At 35.2% G+C, this 18,171-nt stretch overlaps 1 protein-coding gene across 1 annotated transcript in view; it reads right to left on the reverse strand.

The window, feature by feature from the left end:
- Positions 1–18,171, reverse strand: part of LOC111155023 (DNA polymerase theta) — a 133,027-nt gene that overhangs the window by 77,020 nt on the left and 37,836 nt on the right. The window contains exons 13-15 of the mRNA XM_022515036.1: positions 10,083–10,276; positions 8,655–8,779; positions 7,120–7,363 (exon numbers count right to left, since the gene is read on the reverse strand). Coding sequence (XP_022370744.1) covers positions 7,120–7,363; positions 8,655–8,779; positions 10,083–10,276 — 563 coding nt within the window. The remainder of the gene's footprint in view (positions 1–7,119; positions 7,364–8,654; positions 8,780–10,082; positions 10,277–18,171) is intronic.

The following is an 18,171-nucleotide window of genomic DNA, read 5'->3' on the forward strand; positions in this document are numbered from 1 at the left end:
GGGCCGCAAGTTTCACAGTTTATGCTCCCCCTCCACCTTGAGAGCAAGACAGACGCAGGGTCTGGGTATACTAGCTGGCCTACTACCTCAATAAGCCCCAAACCCCTAGCCCACATCAGCCCCAGCCCTCCCACCAAGGCAGCACCAGAGTGACACCTACCAGTAGGACATCCCTGGTCACTACTCACTACAGCTCCAGCTGATGCAGCAAGGTGGCACACCCAGGAGCAAAGTAGCCCAGACCCAGGCCCATACTACTTTAGCTCCAGACAGTTTGCTAATACTCTTCCAGCACAGAGTGCTCCAAGAATCCCTGACCCATACCCACCTTAGTGCCAGCAACCCTGTATGGGTACTCCTTGTGTGGAGCCCCCCAGAATACCCAGCTTGCACCCACTTCAGATTCAGCTGTCCTCCCAGTGAACCCTGTGGATAGAGAGCCCCTGAACAGCCCTGGCCCATGCTCATTTCAGCTTCAGCTATCCTGCCAGGATGTTCTCTGTATAAAGAGCCCAGGGACTGCCCTGGCCTGCACCAACTTCAGTTTTTGCTATCTTGCCTGACCCACCCTTTCCAGAGAGCCCTGAGTTCACCTGACCCAAGCCCACTTCAGTTCCAGTCATGCTACCAGGGCAGCCCAAACAAAGAGTACCTGGGACTCCATGCCCATGCCAGCCAGCCAGCCAAAGTTATTAGGCACACAAAGACTATACAGGAATGACCATACATCTTTCCTTCAAGTTCAGAAGTAGCTGTTCTATTCAATTCAGGGAACAAACAGAAAATCAAGCAAAATGGGGAGATAGAGGAATATGCTCCAAACAAAAGAACAAGACAAAGTCTTAGAAAAAGAACTATATGAAACAAAGAGAAACAATGCACTTGATAAAGTATATTTAAGTAATGATCCTAAAGACGCTCACTGGACTGGAGAAAAGAGTGGAAAAACTCAGTGAAAATTTCAACAAAGAGATACAAAATATGAGAAAGAACTAATCAAAGAATATAGTGATATGAAAAATACACTAGAGGGAATCAACAATAGATTAGGGGATGAGAAGAAATGAGCAGCAATCTAGAAGATAAGGTAACAGAAAGCACTCAAGCTGAACAGCAAATAAAAAAGAAATTTTAATGAGAATAAGTTAAGCAATCTCTAGGATGACATCAAGTGAAAAAACATTTGCATTATGGAGGTCCCAGAAGAGAAGAGAGAAAGAAAAGGGGGGGAAAAAAAAAAGAAAAGAAAGAAAGAAAAGGGGAGAAAACTTATTTGAAGAAAAATAGCTGAAAATTTCCTTAACCTGGGGAAAGAAAACAGGTTCAGGAAGGATACAGAGTTCCAAACAAGATGAACCTAAGGAGTTCCATACCATGACATATATAATTAAAATGTCATAGGTTAAAGATAAAGAGAAAATTCTAAAAAGAGCAAGGAAAAGCAAAAAGTTACATACACGGAAACCACTTAAGGCTATGAACAGATTTTTCAGCAGAAATGTTGCAGGCCAGAATAGAGTGGCATGCTACATTCAAAGAGCTGAAGGGGTGGGGGGACCCAAAATCAAGAACACTCTGTGGCAAGCTTATCATTCACAACGGAAAGATAGAGTTTCCCCAAAACACAAAAGTTAAAGGAGTCCATCATCACTAAGCTAGTTTTACAAGAAATGTTAAAGGGACTTTTTCAAGTGAAAAAGAAAAGGCCATAATCAAAAGTAAGAAATTATGAATAAAAAGATATAAAATATGATAATATATACAAAAATGTGGGGAAAGGGGAATAAAAGAAACTTTCTTTTAGAATTTGTTCAAACTTAAGTGACCACTGACTTAATATAGACTGTCACATATTTAAAATGTATATGAACCACATTGTAAAGACAAACCCCAAATCTGTCATAGTTATACAACAAATAAAGACAATCAACATAACACAACAGAAAGTCATCAAAGGAAAGAGAACAAAAGAAGGAAACAAAGAACTACAAAAACAACAAGAAAATAATTAACAAAAGGGTAATAAATATATACCTATCAATAATTACTTGAAATGTACAGGTGGGTCTAATGTCCCATCAAAAGAGACAGGGTGGTAGAACAGATTAAAAAAAATGAGATCCAGGACACCTGGGTGACTTGGTTAAGCATCTGCCTTCAGCTCAGGTCATGATTCCAGGGTCTTGGCACTGAGCCCCACATTAGGCTCTCTGCTTAGCAGGTAGCCTGCTTCTCCCTCTCCCTCTGTCTGCCACTCCCCCTGCTTGTGCTTGCTCGCTCACTCACTCTCTCTATCTCCATCAAATAAATAAAGAAATAAAAATTAAAAAAAAAAAAAAATAAGACCTGGGGGCGCATAGGTGGCTCAGTCGGTTAAGTGTCTACCTTCAGCTCAGGTCATGATCCTGAGGTTCTGGGATCAAGCCCTATGTTGGGTTCCCTGCTCAGTAATGAGTATACTTGTCCCTCTCCCTCTGCCTCCCCCACCTCCATGGCTCATGCTCTCCCTCTCAAATACACAAAACCTTAAAAAAAAAAAAAAAAAAGAGAAAAACCAAGACCCATGGAGCACCTGGGTGGCTCAGTCAGTTAGGCATCTGACTCTTAGGTCTTGATTTCAGGGTTGTTAGTTCAAGTCCTGCACTGGACTTCACACTGGGTGTGAAGCCTACTTAAAACAAGCAAACAAACAACAACAACAACAAAATCCCAGTTGTAGGCTGCCTAAAAAAGACTCACTTCGATCTATAAAAATACAGAGACCAAAAGTGAAAGCATGGAAAAAGATAGGCAATGCAATTAAAAACAAGAGGAAAATAAAAGCCAGGGTAGCAATACTTATACCAGACAAAATAGACTTCAAACAAAGACTATAAAGACACAAAGAAGGGCATTATATAATGATAAAAAGGTTAATCCAACAAGAAGATATAACATTTGTAAATATGTATGACCCAATATTAGAGCATCGAAATACATAAAGCAAATATTAACAGGCATATACAAGAGAAATTGACAGTAATACAATAATAGTACAGGTCTATAACACCCCATTTACATCAATGGATAGACCATGCAGACAGAAAAAGAAGGAAATAGTGACTTTGAATAACACATTAGACCAGATGTACTTAACAGATACATGTAGAGCATTCCATACAAAAACAAAAGAACACACATTCAGTTCAAATGCATATGGAGCATTCTCCAGGATAGATCACACGTTAGACCATAAAACAAGTCCCAGTAAATTTAAGATTAAAATCATATCAGCATCTCTTCTAACCACAACAGTATAAAACTAGAAATCAATCACAAGAAAAAAAAACTGGAAAAAACACAAACACATGGAGACTAAACAGCATACTACTCAACACCCAAAGGGCCACTGAAGAAATCATAGGAAATCAAAAGATACATGAAGACAAATGAAAATAAAAGGACAACAATCCAGAACCTCTGGAACAAAATGAAAACAATTCGAAGAGAGAAACTCATAGCGATACAGGCTGACCTCCAGAAACAAGAAATATCTCAAATAAACAATCTAAATGTACACCTGAAAGAACTAGAAAAAGGAGAACAAATAAGGTAAATGTTAGTAGAAGGAAGGAAATTAAGATCAGAGTGGAAATAAATGAAATAGAGACTTAAAAAACACTAGAAAAGATACAAAGGGCTGGTTCTTTGAAGACAAAACTGATAAACTTTTAGCCAGACTCATCAAGGAAAAAGAGGACACAAATAAGATCAGATATGAAAGAGGGAAATTAATAACCAACACGGAAGTACAAAGAATTATAAGAGAATATTACAAAAAATTATTTGTCAACAAATTGGACAAACTAGAAGAAATGGATAAATTCTTACAAACGTACAATCTTTCCAAACTGAATCAGAAAGAAACACAGCAGCTGAATATATCAATTACTAGTAATGAAATTGAATTGGTAATAAAAAAAAAAACTCGAGCAAACAGAAGTCCCCGACCAAATGACTTCACAGATGAGTTCTACCAAACATTTAAAAAAGAGTTAATACCTACTCTCCTCAAACTATTCCAAAAAATAGAAGTGAAAGGAAAACTTCCAAATACATTCTACAAAGCCAGCATTACCCTGATACCAAAACTAAAGACGTTACAAAAAAAAAAAAAAAAAAAAAAAAAAAAAGAAAGAAAGAAAGAAAGAAACTTACAGGCCAATGTTCCTGGTAAATATAGATGCAAAAATCCTCAACAAAATGTTAACGAACACCATTCAACAATACATTAAAAGGATCATCAACCATGACTGAATGGGATTTACTCTGGGGAAGCAAGGTTAATTCAATATTCACAAATCAATCAACATGATATGCCAAATCAACAAAGGACAAATGTGATTATCTCAATAGACACAAAAGAACCATTTGATAAAATTCAGCATGAGTTCATGATAAAAACTCTCAACAAAGTAAGTTTAAAGAGAACATACCTCAACATAATATAGGCCACATTTGAAAAATCCACAGCTAACATATTCAATGGTGAAAAACTAAGAGCTTTTCAGCTGAGATCAGGAAAAAGACAGGAGTGTCTGCTCTCCCTACTTTTATTCAATGCAGTGCTAGAAAGCCTAGCCAGAGCAATGAGACCAAAAAAGGAATACAAGACATCTAAACTATCAAGGAAGAAGTAAAACTATCACCATTTGTAGGTGATATGCTACTATACATAGAAAACCCTAAAGATCCACCAAAAGTTATCAGAATAAATTCAGTAAAGATGAATACAAAATTAAGACCAAAAAATGCTGCATTTTTATACTACTAACAATGTAGTAGAAACAGAAATTAAGAAAACAATACTATTTACAATTGTACCAAAAAACTTGTACTCAAAAATTATAAAACACAGATCAAAGAAATTGAAGACAGCAAAAACAAATGGAAAGATATTACCATCCTCATGGATTGGAAAAATTAATATTGATTAAAATGTCCATACTACCCAAACACTCTATAGATTCAATGCAATCCCTATCAAAATATCAATAGCATTTTTCACAAAACTAGAATAAATACTACTAAAATTTGAATGAAACCCCCTAAATACCCAAAGCAATCTTGAGAAAGAAGAACAAAGCTGGAGGTATCACAATCCTAGATTTCAAGATAAACTACAAAGCTGTAGTAATGAAAATAGTATGGTACTGACACAAAAACAGACATACAGATCAATGAGACAGAATACAGAGCCCAAAATAAACCCATGCTTATATAGTCAATTAATCTATGACAAAGGAGGTAAGAATATGCAATGGGAAATGACAGTCTCATCAATAAGTGATGCAGGGGAAATTAGACATCTCTGTGCAAAAGAATGAATCACTTCTTACACCATACAAAAATAAATTCAAAATGGATTAAAGACGTAAGTGAGAGACCCAAAACCATAAAACTTCTAGAACAAAATGTAGGTAGTAATTTCTTTAACATTGGCCTTAGCAACATTTTTTTACATATGTCTCCTCTCATAAGAGAAACAAAAACAAAAATAAACTTTTGGGACTATACCAAAATAAAAAGCTTTTACACAGTGAGTGAAAGACTCAACAAAATGGAAAGATAACCTATTGAATGGGTGAAGACATCCACAAATGATATATCCAATAACGGGTTAACAGTATAAAGAATTTATATGACTCAACACCAAAAAAACAAATAATCTTTTTAAAAATGGACAGAGAGGGGACGCCTGGGTGGCTCAGTGTGTTAAAGCCTCTACCTTCGGCTCAGGTCATGATCCCAGAGTCTTGGGATCGAGCCCCGCATGGGGCTCCCTGCTCAGCAGGGAGCCTGCTTCCCCACCTGTCTCTCTGCCTGCCTCTCTGTCTACTTGTGATCTCTCTCTGTCAAAATAAATAAATTTAAAATCTTTAAAAAATAAATAAAAAATAAAAATAAAAATGGATAGAGGACCTAAATAGACATTTTTTTCCAAAGAAGACATAAAGATGGCAAACAGACACATGAAAAGTTACTTGACATCACTAATCATTGAGGAAATCAAACCAAAACCACAATGAGATATCACCTTACACATTTCAGAACACCTAGAATCAAAAAGACAAGAAATAAACAAATGTTGGTGAAGATGTGGAGAAAAAGGAACCCCTGTGCCCTGTTGGTGGGAATGTAAATTGGACCAGCCACTGTGGAAAACAGCATGTGTTTTTTTTTTAATTAAAATAAAAATACCATACAATCCAATAATCCCGCTATTGGATATTGACCTAAAGAAAACAAAAACACTAATTTGAAAAAATGTATGCACCTCAATGTTTATTGCAGCATTATTTACAACAGCCAAGATATAGGAAAAACCCAAGTGTCCATATATAATATATATATGTATATAGATATATGATAGATAACAAACATATAAAGATCAATCGATCAATCTATCTATGATATTTATCAATGATTCCTATCTATGATGAAATATTACTCCACCATAAAAAATATGAGATCCTGCCATTTTGGACAACATGGATAAACCTAGAGGGTATTATGCCAAGTGAAGTAAGTCAGACTGAGAAAGACAAATACCATAGGATTTCGCTTAGATGTGGAATCTAAAAAACAAAACAAACTAAAAGCAAAAACAGGCCCATAAATACATAGAACACACTGATGGTTGCCAGAGGGGAGGGGTAGGGCAATAGATAAAAGGAGTGAAGGGGAGTGAGAGAGGCTTTCAGTTATTGAATGATTAAGTCACAGGGACAAAATGTACAGTATGGGGAATATAGTCAATGGTATTCAATAGCATTTTATGGTGAAAGATAGTAGCTACACTTGTGCTGAGTGGAGCAGTGGAGCATAACATACGGACTTTTCACTATACTGTACAGCTGTAACTAATAAAATATTGCGGGTCACCTATACTTTAATTTTAAAAATATACATACACACACAAAATGACAGTAATTCGAAGGGAGAAAAAGCAGTCTCATCTTCTTCCACTGACACCATGTACGTCATGATACTATCTAATAAAAAATATTTTAGCACATTTTCTATCTATTATTTACAAAATGATCTTTCATTTAATAACTACTCAGGGGAATTTCTTACCTCTTAAAGGGAACAGCATTTTTCAGAACAGTCTCCACCTCTGCAATATTTGCTCTGGCAAGATCTGCCACAGTAAGAAAACCAGAAGCATAGAGGAACCTGGCTCTCTGTGCATTAAGTAAGGACACCCGGACCAGGTCACATAGCTCCCTCTGGACGCCAAATGTAAGACGCTTCTGAAATTGAGAAAGTAGTAGTTCCATGTTGTGCCAGCCCAGGCGGTTGGAAAATACTGTAATCATCCCTAGAATAATCATAGAATATTTATTGAATTAAAATTCTTTATAGATAATTCTCTATTTCTTTAGATTTACTTTTGTTTTGTTGTGTTGTTTGTTCACCTGCAGAATTGTAAAGTTTAAGAGTCAAAAAGTGTAAGTAACAGGATAGTAGACACATGTTAAAAACCTAGCTAACTGGTCAACAGATGGGCTAAACACATTAAATGTCATCTCATATATTCTTAATCATGAACTTTATATTTGAAACAACTGAGGTAGAGCATGTTAACACAAAACAAACAAAAAGCCCCTGCTTCTCATTCCTCTCATTCTTTCTTCCTTACTTTCTTTTAAGGAAGAGAGAACTCTTAAAAACAGGTGGCAGACTCTTTTCAACTACAGAAAAATAGAGCTGATTTAAATATTCAAGTGCTGAGAGGAGTACAAAAAGTGAAGCTCCCACTGATATTTTCATCAAGGAAAGGCTGTCCAGCTCGATAGCTATTCCCCATGAAATACAGAAGCCAGAAGAGCCAATGCCAAGTCATTAAGAAAATCACTTCCCTATGAAAACATTAGCCCCACAGGCAATTTGAGATCTTTCATGCCAATGAGTTGAAGAATCTCTCCCTTTTCATGACCTTCTCCTCCCACCTTTCCCTCAGTATGCTCACATATGCACACACCTTCACAATGAAACCTTTTACACATATACACCACATACTTTTCCAGCAGCCCACGGTTTCCTTCCTAAGGGCCTATAAGGATTTCTTGGTAAAATCAGACCCAGAACTTCCCTGTTTGCCTTGCTTAGAGATAGGAGTTTAGATTTATTAAGGAGAGACCAGTCCTTTCCTAAAAAAGAGATATTTAGAACAGTCCAAGAGAAATCCAAAAATCCCTCTCCATTTGCCATGCTCCTAGTCAATAACAAATATTAACCAGTAACTTGATGACAAAAGGGAAACTGTTGACAACTTTGTATCTACTTCTTCTTGTAACAGGGAAAACGGAAAAAAAAAAAAAAAAAAAAAAACAAAAAAAACAGAAAGGAGGATGGTCAGCAGTTGCTAAGCAACAGAAGGGGACAAAGGTCCAACTACTCCACTAGCTGTCAATCCTCTGGAGCAGGATAACTAAACCCAGGGATGCCATAGTTTTAGGTGTTATGATGACAATTACAGCTTCCCATGATCCCCTCACTTTTAGAGAAGCCTAAAATAAAATGGAATTTGAAAAAAAAAAAAAAGTAATCTTAACTTGACTTCAAACCACAGAGTCTCAAATAAATGTGGAAACCCTTGTTTAACTGACCTGCATAAACAGCAGCTGACTGTTGTAAAGATTGAATCTGTCCACGACTGCATCCGTATTTCTGGTTAATTTCCTTTAAGGGAACTTCACTGATTAAATCTAATAGCACAAGACTGGTAAAAAACCTGGAAAGTAAATCACCATAAGTATGGTAAGAGAGGTCTACAATGAAGATACAACATATGCTAAGAAACAAGAAAGAAGCAAAAAGGCAAGAGAGGATTTATACACTCTGAGAAGTTTCCTAATAGGATATAGGATTAGTGGACAAAGACTGAGCTCAATGTTTATTGAATAAATTGTGACATACATTAGTACTATAGCATAGTAAGGAACTAATATTTATATAATAAAAAGATCTCTTCCATATTTTAATACTGCTAACTGATTTCAAGAAATAAGACTTGGTTCAAGAAATAGAATGGCACAAAAAATTTAAAAGAATATTTGATACACAGTTATATGACCACCTATTCATATATCAAAAAAATGACAGAATTTGAAAATAAAAACCAGTATTAACTTGAATGGCAATAGTACCACAAATAATCCAAGTATATAAATCCTTACAAAATTTACGCTTATGTAGTAAATAATTTACTAGAGACTACCATTAAGAAAAATAATTTTATTATATTTCAAAGAAGGTAAATGATTCAATTTCCCCATCTGAATCTTTTAATTCATTCTTTCATGGTAACAATCAATCATTTATGATAAAAAGCATATCCTCAAATGAAGCTTCTCTAAGTTGTCAGTTCTAATTCACATCTTTAAGTAAATAAAATAAATGTTCTACTTTATTTTTTTAAGATTTTGTTTTTATTTATTTTGACAGAGTGAGAGAGAGAAAGAGAGCACAAGCAGGGGAAGCAGCAGGCAGAGAGAGAGGGAGAAGCAGGCTCCCCACTGAGCAGAGTCAGATGTGGGGCATGATCCCAGAATTCTGGGACCATGACCTAAGCTGAAGACAGACACCTAAGTGACTGAGACACCCAGGTGTCCCCTAAATGTTTTACTTTAAAAGGTCTTCATCTATAATGGCTTCTAAACAAGTGTTAAAGGAGAATCTGAAATATTGATAAATTCAGTGAACACAAGAAAATGACAATTTATTCAGCCAAAACTTTGATCTTATTTCCTTTTTTAAAAAGATTTTATTTGAGAGTGCGTGAGAGAGAGCACAAACCGGGGAGAGGAAGAGGAAGAAGGGGAATCAGACTCCCCACCGAGCAGAAAGCCTGGGCTCCATCCCAGGACGCTGGGATCATGACCTGAGCCAAAGGCAGAAACTTACTGACTGAGCCACCCAGGCACCCCTAAAACTTTTATTTTAATAATAATGAAAGTGACTATAATAAACTCAACAACTACTATATATCTAAAACTATATTAAATACTGGACAGTCAAGGCTTCTTGGTATTTACCTTTTATGGATGGCCATCTGGCGATGCTGTCTCTCAGTTCTGGCTACAACTTTTCCTTTCACACAGCGAGCCAAGAACCCTTCTTCAATTCCCACCAGCTCTGCTACTCGTTTCATAGAAGTTGGCAATTTCTCCCATAAACAGAAAAATCGATACCAATCAATAGTAGTCCAATCCTCAAACATAGGCGTAACCTAAAGGGAAGAAGCATGATTCATTAGCTAAATTATTGCATTACAAAAGAAATAAAACTATAAATATAAACTTTATATTGAAAACAAAGGCCTCAGCATTTGGAGAAATTTTTAAATGTGACATCTGCTTATATGAAAATTTCATTTATTCACAAACAACTCATAACCAAAAGAAAATAGACTACTGGGGCACCTGGGTGGCTCAGTGGGTTAAAACCTCTGCCTTGAGCCCCGCATTGGGCTCTCTGCTCAGCAGGGAGCCTGCTTCCTCCTCTCTCTCTCGCTCTCTCTCTGCCTACTTGATCTCTGTCTGTCAAATAAATAAATATCTTTAAAAAAAAAAAAGAAAATAGACTACTGAGCATACATACTGGATTCTATAGACTCAAAGAACTTTAATCAGACTTATTAATCTCAACATTCTGAAGCTAAGTACAATCTTAAGTATTTTCTCATTTCCAAGAAAGAATCAAGAGAAGAGAAAAAGGAGAGAAGGAAAGTAGGAATCAATATTCATAACCGCTGTATTATCTAAAATATCCAGGGTTCAAAAACAACAGTAAAAAATATGAGACATGCAAAGAAATGGGAAAGTGTGTCACAAGGGAAAAAGCTTCCAAAAGAAACACCTTTGAGAGGTTCCAGATGTTGGGAATGTCAGACTTCAAAGTAGACAAATATGGTCAAAGAACAAAAGAAAAACATGTTAAATGAAGTAAAGGAAGGTATGACGACAATGTCTCATCAAGTAGAGGATAAAAATAAAAGGAAAGAAATTATTTTAAAAAAATGGAAATCCTGAAGGTGAAGAGTATGATAACTGAAGAAATCACTATAGAGCTCAACATTAGATGCAGGTGGGCAGAAGAATTAGCAAATATGAAGATATATCAATAGAGACCATGCAAAAAAACTGTAATTCATCTGCTGTTCCTTAATGAATTCATTTTTTACTTAAATAAATGTTCTCGTTGCTCTTTTTAGAGTTAACAGAGCAAAACTGTATTGGAGCAAGGAAATGACAAGAGATAGTAACTAAAATCCAAGGAGCCAAATAAAGAAAAACATAAATCTTAAGAATTTTAATGTAACAAACTCTATAAATATACATTTTTCTCTCTTCTCACCTTCTTTAAACACATAAAATTACATAAATAATAACAATGTACTATTAGGTATGTGACACCTACAGGTGTGCATGTATAACAGTAATAGCACACAAAAAGAATAGCGCTATATAAGAATTATGCTTCTATATCTCACTGGAATTAAGTTAGTATAAATTTTAAGTTGTATTGTAACCCCTTGAGTAACAACTGGGAATAGCCAAAAAATAGAGAAAAATTACTTAAATACATTAAAATGTTATATTAAGAAACATTCCCTTAATTCAAAAGAAATCATTAAAAAAAAAAGTACAGGAGAACAAAAAGGACATAAGAGATATAGAAAATAAAAAGACAAAACACAGATGTTACTCTGTGTTACTAATAACTTTAAATGTGAAAGGGTTAAATAACCAAAGGTAGATTAACGGTCTACATAAAAAAACAGAATCCAACTATGTTTTCTGTAAGAGACACAATATAGATACAAAAAAATAAATAGGTCAAAAGTAGAAGGAAGGGAAAAGGGAAAGTATCATGCAAACCACAACCATAATAAACACGGAGTGGCCATACTAATATCACATAAAATAGAGTATTTAAAATGTTAATAGAAATATGAGGAATATTCTATAATGATAAAAGGATCAACCCATCAAGTATATATAATCAGCTATAAATATATACAGGGTGCCAAAATACATGAACAAAACTTGAAAGAAATGAAGAGAAAAACAGACAATTCAAAAATAATAGTTGAATATTTAAATACCCTAACTTTCAAAAACAGATAGGACAACCAAGCAGAACAACTTAGTCTTCTAAGACAACATTCTAAACCAACTAGACGTAACAGACATCTATAGAACACCATCCAAGAAGAGTGCACATTCTTCTTGAACACACAGAACATTCTCGAGGCATATTGCCATATTCAGGCAATAAAACAAGCTTCAATATATAAAAGTATAAGGGTACCTGGCTGGCTCATCAGTGAAATGTGTGACTCTTGATCTCAAGGTTGTAGGTTCAAGCCGATTTGCTGTAGAGATTACTTAATATATACTTGTGTACACTTATATATGTGCAAGGGGGTGTGTCTGTGTCTCTATTAAAATTAGACAACATGGGTGCCTGGGTGGCTCAGTCATTAAGTACCTGCCTTCAGCTCAGGTCATGACCCCAGTGTCCTGGGGACTGAGCCCTGCATCAGGCTCCCTGCTCTGTGGGAAGCCTGCTTCTCCCTCTCCCACTCCCTCTGCCTGTGTCCCCTCTTTCACTGTATCTCTCTCTGCCAAAGAATTAAATAAAATCTTTTAAAAAAAAATCAGTCTTTAAAAAAATTTAAAAATAAAATAAAGTTACACAACATGTGTTTCCTGACAACAAAATGAAATTAGAAATAAATGACAAAAAAATTTGGAAATTTATAATGTGGGAATTAAACAAGAAACTATTAAATAACAATGAGTTAGGGAAAAATCATAACAGAAATTGCAAAATACCTTGAAATGAGTGAATATAGCAAATGAAAACATTATATACAAAATTTGTTACAGGATGCAGTGAAAGTAGTATTTTGAGGAAAATGTCTAGCTATAAATGTCTATATTAAAAAAATAAGGTCTCGGGGCACCTGGGTGGCTCAGTGGGTTAAGATCTTGCCTTCGGCTTAGGTCATGATCCCAGGGTCCTAGGATCGAGCCCCACAAAGGGCTCTCTGCTAGGCAGGGAGCCTGCTTCCTCCTCTCTCTGCCTGACCCTCTGCCTACTTGTGACCTCTGTCTGTCAAATAAATAAATAAAATCTTAAAAAAAAAATAAGGTTTCAAATCAATACCTAATCTTCCACATTAAGACACCTGCAAGTAGAAGGACAAAGTAAAACCAAAGGAAGAAGGAACACAATAATAAAGAGCAGAAACCAATGAAGCAGAAAGTTAAAAAAAAAAAAGAAAGAAAAATCAACTAAAAAAAAATTCGTTCTTGTAAAAGGCAAACTGAAGTTCGTAAAATTTTGCAAGAGTTTATTTGAGCATACATTAATTTGAATTGGACAGTGCCAAAACAAGGGTCATTGGTTAGAAGCCTTCCACTAACAGGAGAGAAGAGCAAAGTTTTTATAGAGAAAATACTGAAGTGAAGCAAAGCAAAGCAAATATTTGATTGGTTAGAACTTAAGCACTTGCCTTATTTGGGGAAACCTCATTAGCCGTTTGTGATTAGTTTTTCTCAAGTTTAAATTTCTTGGATTAGAGTGTACTGCCTCTGACTAAAGTTTTGGTTTGCTTATGTAAACTACCAGAGCATCACCTCAGTTCTAATGACCTCCTTGTTTAAACACTTTTAACAGTGCTTTAAAAAGAGCAACAAAATTGAAAAGCCTTTAGCTAGACTGGTCCAAAAATGAAGAGAGAAGACTTAAATTACTAAATTCAGAAATGAAAGAAGGGACACCACTAGTGAATGCACAGAGGGAAAAAAAGGTGGGGAGGGGGGAGTTATAAGGAAATAATGTGAACCGAATACCAATAAATGAGATGAACAAATTCCTGGAAACATACAAACTACCAAAAGTGATTCAGGAAAAAACAAGATATGAATAGATCTATTACAAGTAAAGAGGATGAATTAGTAATAAATTTACTCCAAAGAAAAGTGCAGGCCCAAATAGCTTGACTGGTGAAATTTATCAAATGTTTAAATTAGAAATAACAGCAATCTTTCACAAATCCTTCCTCAAAACCACACAAAGTCGTCATGAGAAAAGAGAACTACAGACAGTATATCTAATAAATATAGGTAAAACAATCCTCAGTAAAACATTAGCAAACCAAATCTAGGAACAAATAAAGAGTATTATATAAATAACCAAATGGGATTAGCCCAGAAAATCCAAGATTAATATCTGAAAATCAATTAATGTAATACACTATATCAATAAAATGGACAAAACCACGAGATGCTCTCAACAGATGCAGCAAAAACACTTGACAAAATCTAACAACCTCTCATGATAAAATCACTCAAAAAACTGGTAATAGAAAGGAACTTCCTCAACCTGATAAAAGCCATCCGCAAAAAACCCACAAATAACACTAAGACTAATGGTGAAAAACTGAGTACTTTTGCCCCAAGATAAGGAACAAGACAACGATGTCTGCTGTTGCTACTCCTATTCCGTATTTTACTGGAGATTCTAACCAAGTCAATTAGGAGAAAGAAAAATAAATAAAAGACATCCAGACTGGAAAGGAAGAAGCAAAACTATCTCTATTTACAGATAGCATGATCTTGTATATAGAAAATCCTAAGGAATGCACAAAAATACTATTAAAATTAATGAGCAAGTTTAATAGGTTACAGGATACAAGATCAATATAGAAAAAATATGGTTTTCTGTATAATTTAATAAACAATCTGTAAATGTGATCAAGAAAAAAATTCCATTTATGATAGCATGTAAAAAAAATAAAATGCTTAGCAATAAGCTTAACAAAAAAATACAAAACTTGTACTCTGAAAACTAAAAATTTTTGAAAGATATTAAAGTCCTAAATAAATCAAAGAGAAAACCTATCTGCAAGGACTGGAAGACTTAATATTGTTAAGATGGTAATATTTCCCAATTTGACCTACCAATTCTGCACAATCCCTATCAAAATTAAGCTGGTTTCTTTGTAGAAATAGGCAAGATGATCCTAAAATTTATAAGGAAATGCTAGTGACCCAGAACAGATAAAATTTTTTTCCAAGAATACAAAATTAAAGGGCTCACTATTCCTGATTTCAAAACTTACTACCAAGCTACAGTTATCAAAATAGCACAGTATCAACATAAGGATAAATACAGATCAATGAAATAGAATTGAAAGTCCAGAAGTAAACACTCACATTCACAGTCAACTGATTTTTTACAAGGATGACAAGAGAATTAGTGGACTTCCAGCAAATGGAGCAGGGATACCTAGATATGTATATGCAAAGGAATGAAGTTAGATTCTCATCATACATCAGTCACAACAGTCCAAGTGGATCATATGTGTCAATGTAAGACAAAACTGTAAAACTCAGAAGAAAAGAGGAGTGCATCATTGTGACACTGAGTTACATAGTATATTTCCAGATATAACACCAAAAGAAAAAAAAGTTGATGAACTGACCAAACTCACAACTTCTGTGCTTCAAAAATCATTATCAAGAACATGAAAAGACAACCCACAGAAGGGAAGAAAATATTTCCAAATCTTATATCTGAAAAAAGACTTGTATCCATGATATATAAAAAATACTTATCTCAATAATAAAAAAGATTTTAAAATGGTAGAGGATCTGAATATTTTTCTAAGATATTCATATGATCAATAAACACATGAAAAGATGCTCAACATCATTACCCATTAAGGAAATGCAAGTCCAAACTATAATGAAAGAGCACCACATACTCATCAGGATATATTCGAAAAGAGAAATAAAAACAAGCATTGGAGAAGATGTGAAGAATAGGGACCCAGGTACACTGCTGGTGGAAATGTAGTATTATCCAGATGCTTTTGAGGAGTTTGGAAACTCTCAAAATGTTAAAAATAAAGTTACCATATAATCCAGCAATTCTACGCCTAGGGATATACCCAAGAGAATGTGAAACATATATCCATGTAAAAACTTGTACATGAATGTTCATAGCAGCATTACTCATAACAGCCAAAAATCAAAAATATACAAAATGTCCATTAATTGATGAAGACATGCAGTACATCCATATAGCAGAATATTATTCTGCAGTATAAAGAACTTAAGAACTGTTACATGCTTTACATCACTTTCCATGGTTTTAGTTATCCACAGTTAACCATGGTCAAGATGATGATGATATATCAGAAGGTCAGTAGTAGCTTCACACTAAATCACAATGCCTATAGCATTCACCTAACTTCATCTCATTCCATAGGCAATTAATCATCTTACATCATCACAAGAAGGGTGAGTACAGTAAATAACATATTTTGAAAGAAAGGTCATATTCATAAAGCTTATTATAATTGTTTTATTGCTGTTAATCTCTTACTATGTCTAATTTATAAATTAAACTTTATCATAGGTATAGGTATAGGAAAAAACAAAATATGAACAGGGTTCGGTACTGAATGTCAGTCACCACTGGTGGTCTTGGAATGTATTCCCCACTGATAAGGAGCGACTACTGTACTAGAATAAATTCCAAAAGGAACATAATTCAAAAGAAGGGAACCATACTCAATTACTTGAAGAAATGTGAGAGAATTCCTTTATAATCTTAGAGCAAGAAAAGCAATTCTCACTGATACAAAAGCTCACATATTCAACTACATTTTTAAAAATATGAGGTAAGGGTGCCTGGGTGGCTCAGTGGGTTAAGCCTCTGCCTTTGGCCCAGGTCATGACCTCAGGGTCCTGGGATTGAGCCCCGCATCAGGCTCTCTGTTCAGCAGGGAGCCTGCTTTCCCCTCTCTCTCTGCCTGCATCTCGGCCTACTTGTGACCTCTCTCTCTCTGTCAAATAAATAAATAAAATCTTTTTTAAAAATGAGGTAAAATACACAATAAATAGTCAAAGGTACATAAAAAACTAGGATAAAAATACTTACAACTCATACCACAAAGCACTACTCTTCTGAATATATATAATAACCTTTAAAACTTAAGAAAAAGATCAAAACACAAAAGAAAAATGAACAAAAGACATGGACAACTCATGGGGGGGTGAAGCATACTGTCCTTTAACAAATGGAAAAAAAATGTTCCATTTCATTCATATTTTAAAATATAATTAAAACTATACTAAAGAGTATAAAAGCTTGATGATATACTCATCAGGTTGTGGAAAAATACTCTCATATAGTGCTGTTAAAATTGGGAAATGAGGGGCGCCTGGGTGGCTCAGTTGGTTAGGCAACTGCCTTCAGCTCAGGTCATGATTCTGGAGTCCCAGGATCAAGTCCCACATCGGGCTCCCTGCTCAGCAGTGAGTCTGCTTCTCCCACTGACCTCTCTCCTCTCATGCTCTCTCTCATGCTCTCTCTCTCTCAAATAATTAAATAAAATCTTTAAAAAAAAAAAAAGAAAAAATTGGGAAATGATAGAAATCTTACAGATGGCAATTGTGCAAAACCAAAATTATATATGCCTTTTTAATTTATCCAGCAATTGTACTTTAGGGGGTCTTTCCTAAAGATACACCCCCATCAAAACTAAACAATATACTATCATTTGCAAATATCTTCTCCCATTCCTTGGGTTGCCTCTTTGTTTTGTTGACTGTCTCCTTTGCTGTGCAGAAACTTTTGAGGCAACCCACGGAATGGGAGAAGATATTTGCAAATGACAGTACAGACAAAAGGTTGATATCCAGGATCTATAAAGAACTCCTCAAACTCAACACACACAAAACAGACAATCATATAAAAAAATGGGCAGAAGTTATGAACAGACACTTCTCCAATGAAGACATACAAATGGCTATCAGACACATGAAAAAATGTTCATCATCACTAGCCATCAGGGAGATTCAAATTAAAACCACATTGAGATACCACCTTATACCACTTAGAATGGCCAAAATTAGCAAGATAGGAAACAACATGTGTTGGAGGGGATGTGGAGAAAGGGGAACCCTCTTACGCTGTTGGTGGGAATACAAGTTGGTGAAGCCACTTTGGAAAACAGTGTGGAGATTCCTCAAGAAATTAAAAATAGAGCTTCCCCATGATGCTGCAATTGCACTACTGGGTATTTACCCCAAAGATACAGAT

The sequence above is a fragment of the Enhydra lutris genome, unplaced genomic scaffold, assembly GCF_002288905.1.
Source record: "Enhydra lutris kenyoni isolate GAN:26980312 unplaced genomic scaffold, ASM228890v2 scaffoldscaffold39, whole genome shotgun sequence".
In the NCBI taxonomy this organism is placed as follows: domain Eukaryota; kingdom Metazoa; phylum Chordata; class Mammalia; order Carnivora; family Mustelidae; genus Enhydra; species Enhydra lutris.